Raw genomic sequence first — 12,239 nt, forward strand, 5'->3', positions numbered from 1 at the left:
TGGATTTTCCTTTAGAGGGCTAATAGCATCTTCATGACTATCAATTCAGATCTGTAGCAGAAGGCATCCTGACCTCTTTGGCCACACTCTGTAAATTTGCTTCCAAAGCAGACTTCCTTGGACTTTTGGTTCCCCAAGGAGGGATCGTTCTGGTCCCTAGTTCTTCTTCTGTCTTAGCCCAAACTTCTTTAGCAAGGTCTATTTGAACTAAAGTGATTTCTCTCTTGGTCTCAACAACCCCTACCTTCAGAGATGACCTGGGCTTCTGTCTCCTCCCTTTTCCCATCATCTTCTTGACCAAGGGTATCAAGCAACCTCTAAGCAACCAAGAGATTGTCCTAGCTGCTCACTAGTTGATAGGTGAAACCATAAGATTTTGTCATATACCAATGCCCTATTCACTTGGGCAAGTCTAATGTCCATTTATTTCATAGGCACTAGTTCTTTGATAACCACCCTCTGGAACCTCCTTTGCTATTGTACCAGAAAGTCATAGACCATATTTCTCTTGATAAAAATCATTGAGGATCTGGAAATATATACACGTCCTCAGCACCACCAAATTCTCCATCTAGCCTATTCAAGAACTTAAGCATTGTGATCTCTGGCCACTGACTTTTCAGAGCACATTCAGGAAGCATTCAGTAACCACTGTTGTTGGGAGGAGGGGGTTCTGAAAGAGGGGAGTGCAAGATTCCCTCCCTTTTTCATTGGTGTCTGAGAGAGATCAGGAAGAGTCCTGACAGATGAGAAGAGGGAATGATAGTAGAAAATGTTTTTCCTTTTAAGCCTGCTGAGTGGCTGGCTGTTCTTGTCCTCTTTTCTGTTGCTTGTTTTCCCTTTCTCTCTCCTCCTTTTCTGCTCCCCCTCCCCCCAACCACAGGGACCAAAGAAAAAATCAGGGCCTTTTGACCATATGCACCTTTCAGTAAGAAGCCAGAACACATGTGTCATCAGAAGTGGTGGCCTTATCATGATCTAATCATAGACCCTTCAGAGTTGTTCAAAGTGCATGCTTAGCTCTGTGGAAAATATCCCAGTCAGAGCATATGTGTAACTAGAAGTTGCCAGGATCCATACTTCAACTCCCTGTGAAGCATCCCAGTCAGAATAAAATGGAGGTGGGGAGCTCCCCTGATTATCCCCATTATATGCACATGTTCTCTCCTATATCTACTTGTACAAGTGCTAATCCTGTGAGGCTGCTGCTTCCCTTTTTAACCATCCTGCCTTGTAGAACCTCCTTAACCAATCAAAGTTTTTGACTGGTGACATTTTTACTTCAGAGGTTTGCAAAAGATAGTCTCTTGGTTGCAAGAATATAAGGTCAACAGAAGTTGAATTTTAGTTGCGATTGATGAAATGGAAATGATGGAGGTTTAATTTTAATACAGGAGAGGGTCAGAATATTTGGAGTGGGGAAATCTTCCAAGGTTTTAACCTGTCTTAGATTAGGGACTGAAAATTCCTGTAATGGAAAATGGGCCCAACCTTTCTCAAATGCACAGAAATCACTTGCATTTCAACCCTGACTAACAAAAGAAGGTTTTGTCTGTTTAGGGTCACTTTTATTTTTGAAATAATTCAGTAGTGAAATGTGGTACAAACAAAAAACAATGATTATTTTGGGCAACAGTTCAGTGCTACAGTGTGGTGTAGCAATGATATCTAGAAAAAAAGTACTGTACTGGGAAGTAGTGGTTTGGAATCTATCTGATCTTATGTTATGTATCTTGCTCTAATTTCACAGGGATGTTGAGGTACTAGCCTAAAGGCGTTTTTAACTCATGGAATAGCATGTTATTAAATGCAAAGTTATTACTAATTAAACAATGATAAAATACAGAAGTATTGAAAATTTTAAAATAGCTTGTGTATGGACCATGAACTTGGTGTGTGGATTTAGACTTTTGCATGCTTTGGTGATGGAGGCAGGAGATTCAGAGATGCAGTCCCAGAAGAAACTAAGCCTAACTGTCCCCAGTTGTTTAACCCTTGCTACTTTACTTATGGACAACTCCTCCCCCTTTAAGATACCCAAATCAGGAGAAACATGCTCTGCAAGGTACGTGTTGTGGGGGGCAGGGGGAGGAGCACTGAAGGGTAAGCTTAAATTTGAATGTGTGGATTTGAAAGGTAGACAGATACGCCTGTGGAGCAGCAGTGGTTGAAGCAACAGTTTCCTCTAGCTCCAAGACTTCCAGGGAGCCAAGAAAGACCCCCCAATCCCCCATCACAGTCATGGACAGGTAAAGAGGCAGTCTCCTTACAGATCAGACCAGGGCAATTCATAGTAAAAGTAAGTGAAAATGTTCACTTGCTTTCTCTGGCTTTTTTCTCAGAATGAATCTGAGTCATCTTTGGTCTCTCTCTCTCTCTCTCTCTCTCTCTCTCTCTCTCTCTCTCTTTCTCTCTCTCTCTTCTTTTTGGTTATCTCCATCTGACTCATTTCTCTCTGATATTTTCTCCTTTCTTTCAGGTTCAAAGTTTGTTTGTGTTAAACTTTTTCTAAATCTCTCCATTCATACTTCTTAGCTCTCTCCTTATTTATTTATTTTTGCTAGTGCAAAATCTGTGGCCTCAAAAGTCATCTACTCCAAGCCCCTCACTTTATAGATGAGGAAACTAAGGAGTTTCTGTCTAAATCTCAGTGACAAAACCCTCTGAATTTTGTGTGCAGGTTTCTTTCCTCTAGTTGCAATTTCTATTGGCATTCCCAATGCATATGAATTTTCTTATCAAAATTTCTGTCTTAAAATTTTATATTGCTTTGAACAATAGTGATGATAATCCATTTTGTACAACAAACGATTTTGAATTGTTGGATGAATATTCAGAAGGATGAATAATCATTTTATGTTACAATATTATCTACCTTATCCATGAGCTCCATCAATATGGTACCTATGCCAGATAACTACCAGTCAAGGTGAACTGTTTAAGACTTTCTTATAGCTTAGAATAACTGAACTCCATACCATATATTAGAAGGAAACTGTTGTGGAGTGTTCCTACTTGTCTTTAACCCTTGTGGTTATCTACTTCTTAAAGTTCAAGTGTTGGTCAATAGTCCTTGGGCTAGATAGATAGAGCTAATTCTAGGTGGCAGAGTCCAGTGCTTGTTTCTAATGAAATGCAAATTAGATAACGGGGGAAGTGACTTTTGATAAGTCTGGGCAGAGAGAAAAGTAAGAAAAAGAAGAGAATGAATTTCATGGGAGAAAAAGTGAAACAGCTAAAGGAAGAGAGAAAAAGTGGTCTCTGTGAAGCAAATATGACTGATAGGTGAAAAAGAACTATCAGAAGCATAGGGAGACAGAAACAGAGACAAAGGCCAATTTTGACAGATGACCAGTATTTAATGCAGTAGTTTCCAATATGTGGGCTATGGGCCCCCTTGGAGTTATTTCAAGGGGTCTACACATTCATATTCTTATCAAGTGTTGTCATTTTGATCCATATGTAGCTCTAACAAAATGTTCAATGTGACTCAGAGTAATAGATGAGCAATTATACCTTGTATAGGCTGAATAAATGATATGTTTGTCACATGTATGTATTACTATTTCTCAGCAGTATGTAGAAGCTATTATGACTAATAAAATGAAAATTTAATTAATGAAACCACAATAACCTCTTGTCATTAGGTATTCTTTCATTCAATAATGCTTTTAGCACAACTGTTATCATGTAAAAATGCATGAGATTTTTTTTTGATGTTAGGAAGAACTTCTTTTACTTAAGAAAGTTGGGCACCACTGATCTAACACAAGTCTCCCAAGGGAAATATAAAATCTCTGCAATATTCACCCAAGTTGGTCACTATAGGAGAGAATCACCATATTAAACTATTTTAAACCCATTTGAGTCTGGTTTGCATTGTTAAGGAAGCAGCTAGTGTTCTACCTCAGGGAGCACAGCTGTTCAGAGTAGCTGACAATTTGAACATTTAAAAACTGTCTTCAAAAAATCTTCCTTGTTCTGATGAGATACACGGAGGGAACATTTTTCTATATAAAATCTGTGAGAAATAGAAAGTTCCTGCTGTTTAGCTGGTAATGTAGAGGGCTGGGAGACAGAGTAAGAGGGAGGTGAGAAAACCCAAAGAAAGATGAAAGGTCATGCAACTCACTTCACTGGTGACAGGAAGAGCTACTATAAAAAGACTTACTAATCTGTATGGAGAATGAGAAAAAGTCTATGAAGGGATTCTGCAGGTTGGCAGGAGAAATGTTAATTTCACAAACTCATAGACTATTAGGACCATGGAAAGATTTTAGATGTCATCTAATCCAATGGGGTCAAACTCAGACAGAAACAGATCCCTGTATCATACATGTTGGTATGCAAATTTACCTTATGCTTTGTTGTATTTTTATTTGTTGTGTTAAACATTTCCCAATTACATTTTAGTCTGGTTTGGACAGTACTCAGGAATCTTGATGGCCTCGAGTCTGATACTTCTGAATCTGATCCCTTTATTTTAAAGATGAGGAAACTGAGACCCTGAAGGATAAAGTGGGTTTGTCCAAATCACACAGCTAGTTAATGAGAAGTACTTAGTGGTAGAGCACAGACTAGAGCTTGTATTTCTTAGTCCATTATTCTTTTTAATACAACAAGCAGGCCTCACTTAATTGTTTTTTTTTGAAAGTGAATCTCTTTACTTCTCCCAGGATAGAAATGCAATGGCCATGCATGGAAGTTTTAGCTTGCTCTTTTTTTCTTGCCTGGGCTGGTGCACTCCTCCCTTGGAAGCCTGAAAGTCTTCTGCTTCAGGAGTTTCATCGTATTGGTGCCAGAGAGTGCAGACACCTAATCAGCTTTAGTCCTACTGCAACTCAGAACTCCCGAACTCAAGCGATCCACCAGCCTCAGGCTCCCCAGCAGCAGGGATCACCATACTCTGACTACCTCATTTAATTTGCAGAGGACAAAGAATGAGATGATAATGAAACAGGATTGGTCAGGGTTAACAAGACTCAACAAGTTTATTAAATAGACCACTAGGTAGGGATAGGGGAGAGGAAAAGGAATTCTTATGCCTACTCTCTAACTTCAAATGATGCCCCTTCTTCTCCTCCTCCTCACCTCCATCCATGTCTCTCCTTCAACACGCACATACACAAACACACCCACACACACAAACACACACACACTATAAAAAATTTCTATTAAGGATTTTTCTCTATATATTTACTAGAATACATTTGAACAATATTCTGAGATGAAGAATTGGACTTAATATTTTACATACTGAACAATATAAGGCAATCTAGAAAAGCTTTAAAATAGAAGTTATTTATTTTGATATAATCAGTGTTCTCCTTCCCATCTCATCATTATCACCATCATTGCTTATTATACTCATATTCTTACAAATCTTTAGTACATTTGACCCAGGATAAGTCTTTGTACACTTCAGGTACTTGGCAGAGGTGCTGGTTGGTTTATAGGATCAAGAGAAATAAAACTACTCTCTTTGAGGCCTAGCATATTATGTTTAATTAAATCAGACATGACATTCTGAGGAGAAGGTTGCTGTTGGTTGTGAAGAGGGAAAAATGAGACCAGAAAATTCAGCATTGTGATTCATAAGAAAAGGAAGTATTTTAGGGGGTATAAATGAAAAGAGGAGGACATGGAGTCAATGAATATAATTTAATAATTTGAGAAACACACTAATTGTGTGCTTCCTGGAGAAGATTCTAGCTTATAGAGCTTCTGTGATTCTATCTCCTAATAAAATAGGTCCCTCCAGGGTCTGAAGGAATCATCCAATGACAGAAGAGATAAGTTACTTTTAAAGTGACCTAAATAATAGTTGTTCCATGTTCTTGATAAGCCAGCCTCAAGAGAAAAGACCTGAATATTTCTCAGGTCTATAGCAAAGGGACAATAGCAATTCCCCTGTCAAATATGACCCCAGTGATGAGTGACTAAGTTGAATTGATGTCTACAGTGACTGCAGGGAAAGACAAATTCTTTCAATCTCTTCTTTTTTTTTTAACTTTTTGTCCACAGCCTCTTAATGAGTCGAAGGAAATTCCTCTACCACTTCAAAAATATAAGATGGGCTAGGGGTCGTCATGAAACCTACCTGTGCTATGTTGTGAAACGTCGGGATAGTGCCACTTCCTTCTCCCTGGACTTTGGCTACCTCCGCAACAAGGTATCAATCAGAGTATATTTCCTAGGCAGTCTAGAGCTAAACCAGCTAATGGAGGCCCAATCATTTGATCATTGGGATTTGCTCATTTTATTCATCTCATTACATTTATTCTAAATAACTGCTTACACTCCTATCTATCAGTCATTCACCACATACTTACCTAATCAACCAATTCTTTTATTATTTACCACCACCCACACTCCCATGTCTTTCTCTATCACATAACCTGTGTTTTCACTCTATCTTCCCACTTTGCCCAGAGGTTACCCCCTACAATCTATCAATCAACAAATATTGGGCAGCTAGGTGGCACAGTGGATTGAGCTCTGGACCTAGAAAGAGTTAAGAAGACTTGAGTTCAGACGCTTACTAGTCGCGTGCACTTAACCTCCATCTCAATTTCTTCGTCTGTAAAATAATGATAGCAGCCACCTTCCAGGATTTTTTTAAAGCTAAAATGAGACTAAAATATTTGTAGAAGTGTTTTAAAACACTAATGTGCTATATAATTGCAACCTATTATTATTTATTGAATACCTACTACGTCCCAGCTACTGTGCTGGGAAAAGAAAGGAACTTAGACTTAATGGAGGAGATGCATGCATATAAAAGTATATTAAAGCAGTGGAATGGGCCTGGACCTGTGTTTTTATTGGCATAGGGACATCCTGATTGTTAATTCTTCTTTTTCCAATGCATATTGACATCTCTGAAACTTATAGTCTTAGAGTCGTGTTTGGGGGCACTGAGCAGTTAAATGATTTGCCCAGGGTCACACAGCAAGTATGTATCAAAGGTGGGACTTGAACCCAGATCTTCCTAACTTCAAACCTATCTCTCTATCCATTATGTCATGCTCGTCAAGTTCTGGGAGGAATCCACCAATCAGAGGGTAAGGCCATAGGAGCAGAGGGTGCTTCTCAAGTGTGAAGCCCAGGGGTAAAGTAAACTTCCAGAGTGAAGAGGTTTCTGGGTCATTGTAGAAAAAAGTTTATGGTGCCTCTACAGATATGCGTTTGGGTCAATATAGTTACACAAATATTCGTACTATAGTATCATATATATGTAATACGAAAACTACCACACACGCACACACACCCACAACACACAAACACACACACACACACACACACACACCACACACACACATAAGAACGGACCTATGAATTCAATGATGTTGGGATTCCCAGAAGGGAAACTCCTTTTTCTACAACTTAGAACCTTAGAAAGTCACCTAGATCAATGGTGTAAAACTCAAATAGATACCACTAAAACATACATATGATTCCTGTAGGCTACATATTAACTTAGAAAACTGCATAGTAATATTATCTGTTTTATTGCATTTTTAATTTATTTTGTTTATTTTTCAATTACATTTTAATATGATTTGTGTGATACCTGGGAGTGTTGTGGGCCTCGCGCAGACCATGGGCCATGTGTGTAACACCTCTGGCCTAAATCACTAAATTAAATGACTTTATAAAATATATACAAAATGAACACAAAGTAATTTTAGAGGGTGGGTACTAAGAGATGGGGATCAATATTGGCTTCATGTAGAAGATGGTGCTTGAACTGAGCCAGGAAGGCAACCAGAAATTTTAAGAGGTAGAGGTAAGGACAGGCAGCTAGGTGGTGCAGTGTGGAGAATGCTTTGCTTGGAATCAGAAAGACTCATTATCCTGAGTTCAAATCCAGCCTCAGACACTTACTAGCTGTGTGACCCTGGGCAAGTCCCTTAACCCTGTTTGCCTCAGTTTCCTCATCTGTAAAATGAACTACAGAAGAAAATGGCAAACCCCTCCAATATCTTTGCCAAGAAAACCCCAAATGGGGTCACAAAGAGTTGGACATGCCAAAAAACTGAAAAAGAAGAAGAGAAGGAGGTGAAGAATGAGTGCATTCCAGGTATGGAGGATGACCTGTACAAAGACATGGAGACCAGTGATGGCTTATTGTGTGTGAAATATGACAGGAAGGTCAATTTGGCTGGGCCATAGAATGTATAAAGGGGAGTAGTATATTATCAGGCTGGACGTGGTAAGTTGGAGTGAGGTTGGTAAGTTGGAGTGAGGCTGGTAAGTTGGAGTGAGGTTCTGAACGGCTTGAAAATCCAACAAAGGACTTTGTATTTGATCCCAGGGATAATGCGGAATCACAGGATTTTATTGAATATGCTACTACACAAACTAGTCTAGATAGATTTTCAATATTACCAATATTTCTAGGAGTGACAGACCATTACTGCTCTGTTTCAATCTCAGGAAAGTGTTACTTTTTTTAAAGTACAGGTAAATAAATCAAATGTCCAACTATGCTTTGTAGTAGAGTAATATTATTCTTTTTACCCTCTGCTCCCTCTAACTTCATCTCAATACGGCCAATCGATATCTTCTAACAGTTTTCTCTTACTTTGTCTTCCCTCTTCAGAATGGCTGCCATGTAGAATTGATCTTCCTTCGATACATCTCTGCCTGGGACCTCGATCCTAGCCGATGCTATAGGGTAACATGGTTCACTTCATGGAGTCCCTGCTACGATTGTGCCCGGCATGTGGCCAACTTCCTTCGCTGCTACCCTAACCTAACTCTTCGAATCTTCACTGCCCGTCTGTACTTCTGTGAGGACAAGAAAGCTGAGCCAGAGGGACTTCGACGTTTGCATCAGGCTGGTGTCCAAATTACAATCATGACTTTCAAAGGTCAGAATGGTTGAAGATCTAGAGATATGAGGGAAATATTTTGCAAGAGTTAAGTTAATCAGGAGAGTGGATTCAGAATTCAAATTAAGAAAACACATTGAGATGAGGATAGAATTAAGGTGAAGGATTTCAGGTTTGGGTTATATTTGGCTTTAGGGGCAAAGATTAGAGTTAGAATTTTATAGGAAGATAGTGAAGGGCATGAGATAATGTGTATGGAGGGTGACAGATCAATCAAAGAACACAGAGATGGATATTGTGTTAGAAATAATGTTGGATTTGGAGTTTAAGGACCTGTATTCGGATCCTTTGTTAATTGCTACTTGTTAGACCTTGAGCAAATGATTTAATCTGTTTCCTCTTCTGTAAAATGCAAGGTTTACAATCTACATGCAAGGTGGAGGTGGGTGTGAATGTGTCAAACCTGCCATATATAGAAAATTAACAATATAGGAATTATATAAAAATGCACCTATCCTTTAGATAGAGAATGTGATTTCCTTTCTCCACTTTGCTTGGGACCTGACTCTTCTCCCCTGTATACCTAAGATTATTTTTATTGCTGGAACACCTTTGTGGAAAATAGAGAAAGGACCTTCAGAGCGTGGGAAGGATTGCATGAAAATTCTGTTCGCCTGTCTCGACAGCTCCGGCGTATCCTCTTGGTAAGAGGCTTCCCTGCTCCCCAGCTTTCTTCGAACCTGTGTTCCCTACTCTCTTTTTGACTCCTTTCTCTAAGACCATTTATTTTTTTCCCCTTTCTTATTCTTCACCTCTTTTTCATTTCTCTCTCTTGCATTGTTTCTTAATTTATGTTACTTCTTGATCGTCCTTTTTAGTTCCTTTCTCCTCTTATCTTCTTTTAAGGTTTCTCCTTATTCAAAAATTATCTTGATCTTTCAGCCCCATGCTTCTGTATATTTATCTTTAATTTCTCCTTATCTCCATTCTTTCCTGTCCTGTGTCTTTTTTAATCTTCTTCAATCCCATTCCTTTGACCTATTCACCCCTCTCAACTCCCTCCTCAAAGATTGCTTATTAGACCATTCACCCCTCATTTCTCTCTTTCTCTTTTTACAGCCACTATATGAGATTGATGACTTAAGAGATGCCTTCCGTACCTTGGGACTTTGATACCAGCTTCAATAAGATCACACAGAGTGACATAACTCGAGAGACAATGAATCCTCCCTCCCTCTAATCTTTCCTTCCTATGTCTAAATTGACACATTTAATCTCCATTTTCTCCTTTCCTCCCCCCTCACCGTTTTTATGAATTCAGAAGAAAAAATACTTTGAATTCTTTTATGATGTCTTGAGAAAAGAATAGATATATACTTCCTGATCAAGACCACAAAATTCTATTCATCCCTATTTCTCCTTCTCCCTCAACCCTATTCGTTACAACATCTCCTTCTAGAAGATACTTGAACTGGTGAATGAATTCACCCACCAAGAATCTATTATGCTGGTAACATCAGCTTTGGGAAATGCTGAAGCTATGAGGGATGAGAACATTCTCAAAATTCTCCACCCTGGATCTTCTGGCCAGGATAATTTTTCATAATTTGTTCCAGTTGAATTTTCAGTGATCTCACCGATGCTCCTCCTAACCTTTTGCCTTGATAATGTGTTTCAAACTTTAATTAAGACAGATTGCTATAGGGACACAGCCTTTCTATGAGAAAGGTTGAATAACTCTAACCTTAAACCTTCTTTTCAAAGCATTAATATCTGTGCAGTGCTGTATTTTAGCTTTGTCTGATGCATATGTTTATGTTTGTAAATAAAGTATTTTTATGTATGGGATATACTTAGTATTTCCTTGATTTATCCAAGTAAATTTCTGATAAATGGCTTTAGTAATTAGAAAATGATGAACCAAATTATAGTTTCCGAGATTTCTTTGGGAAGTTAGGATGTGAAATCATCACAATACAGTGATTCCCCTAACTAATGAATTCCTAGGACATAAAATTTCTCTTAACAAAATGTCCTGTTTAAACTCATGGTATCAAACTCAGATAGAAGCAAGTGCCACTAAACTATTTTATGAATCCCTCCAGGCCGGGTATTGACTTAGAAAACCATATATTAGCATTATCTACATTCTATTGAACTTTTATTAATTTTGTTAAATATTTCCCAATTATATTTGTAGTAAAATGGACCCCTAAGTAAAAGGAATGTGAGTTCTCCTCTCCTCAGAGAGAGGGAGTACTGGAGTAGAATAAGAGAGCTATCTGCTCTCTTATATGCTGTTTGTCTTGGGGATATGATTGGGTTCCATCTAACTTCTAATTGCTTTGTTATTTTGTGGGGAAGAGGGGACCCCAAGCTTAATACCTAAGGCTTGATACCTTTCCATCCATTATCAATTCCACAATGAACACACGTAGAGAATAGCAATTTATCCAAATCATAGTGAAAAAGAAATCAGAGAAGGAGAATACGTGCTAGACAATACAGAGTGAAAGTCCCTCCTTTTAAGGAGCTCACATCTCAAAACAGAGAGGAAGTTTCAGCTGTAAGTCAGAAGGAAAGGCTTAATGGTCCTTAGGGTACACCAGTAAAACATATGGAAATTCATATTCTTTAGTCTCATTTCCATTAATAAAATTATATCAATTTCTGCAGTGAAACCATTCTGACAGGGCCTAGAACTTTGGGGGTGAGAATCTTTTCTTCAACATCTTTGGTAGCTATGGCTGCTGAAGAGAAAGATGGATGGATGGATGGATGGATGGATAGACAGATAAAGAGAGAAGCAGACAAACTAATGGATAGGTGCATACATGATAGATAAGATAGATAGACAGTCTGATTGAGGGGTGGGTTGATAGACTGATGGATGGGAGGATAGATGGATAGATTAAATAGATAATTTATTAAGCACTTACTATATGCCAGGCACTGTGCTAAGTGAGTTTATACATACAAGCAAGCTAGATGGTTTTTGACCTTAAGGAGCTTACATTCTAATGGGAGAAGTCAACACATAAAGTGGAGCTGGAAGGAAGAGGAGGGAGGATTTGTACCTGTTGGCATGGTGTGGAGATGACATGAAAGTTGTATGAAGGCATGATTTGGAGCAAGATAAGGTAAAACCTCTCCTTTTAGAGCTAGGGAGCCCAGAGTCTGAGTCCAAGTTTGCAGTCATGGTGGGGAATGAGGATGATGGCCTTAGTAGCACAATAGAGGGTCAGGAGGTAGCATGTAGGTCTAGTTTCTAGCAAGAGAAGTTGAAAACAGTTGCCAGGTCATATTTTCACAAAATTTGCTTTCCTGGAAAATGTCTATAAGGGATAGGCTGGTAGCAGGGCTAGTGGTTTGGGGTGGCATAGGATGTGTTATTATTCTTGG

At 38.8% G+C, this 12,239-nt stretch overlaps 1 protein-coding gene across 1 annotated transcript; it reads left to right on the top strand.

Moving 5' to 3' along the window:
• Window positions 1-2,144: 2,144 nt before the first annotated feature.
• AICDA (activation induced cytidine deaminase) lies at window positions 2,145-10,612 on the top strand. Its single transcript, XM_036761334.1, has 5 exons — window positions 2,145-2,249; window positions 6,025-6,172; window positions 8,606-8,876; window positions 9,426-9,541; window positions 9,957-10,612. Exons 1-5 carry the CDS (start codon window positions 2,242-2,244, stop codon window positions 10,008-10,010), a joined length of 597 nt encoding a protein of 198 aa, XP_036617229.1. The 5' UTR covers window positions 2,145-2,241; the 3' UTR covers window positions 10,011-10,612.
• Window positions 10,613-12,239: the final 1,627 nt, after the last annotated feature.

Source organism: Trichosurus vulpecula, chromosome 5 (assembly GCF_011100635.1).
Source record: "Trichosurus vulpecula isolate mTriVul1 chromosome 5, mTriVul1.pri, whole genome shotgun sequence".
Taxonomy (NCBI): domain Eukaryota; kingdom Metazoa; phylum Chordata; class Mammalia; order Diprotodontia; family Phalangeridae; genus Trichosurus; species Trichosurus vulpecula.

Bases quoted from the DNA above. Each gene is read 5' to 3' on its own strand.
- AICDA (XM_036761334.1), top strand. The intron at 6,173-8,605 runs GTATCAATCAGA...TTCCCTCTTCAG, and splicing joins TTGGCTACCTCCGCAACAAG to AATGGCTGCCATGTAGAATT. The intron at 8,877-9,425 runs GTCAGAATGGTT...TGTATACCTAAG, and splicing joins TACAATCATGACTTTCAAAG to ATTATTTTTATTGCTGGAAC.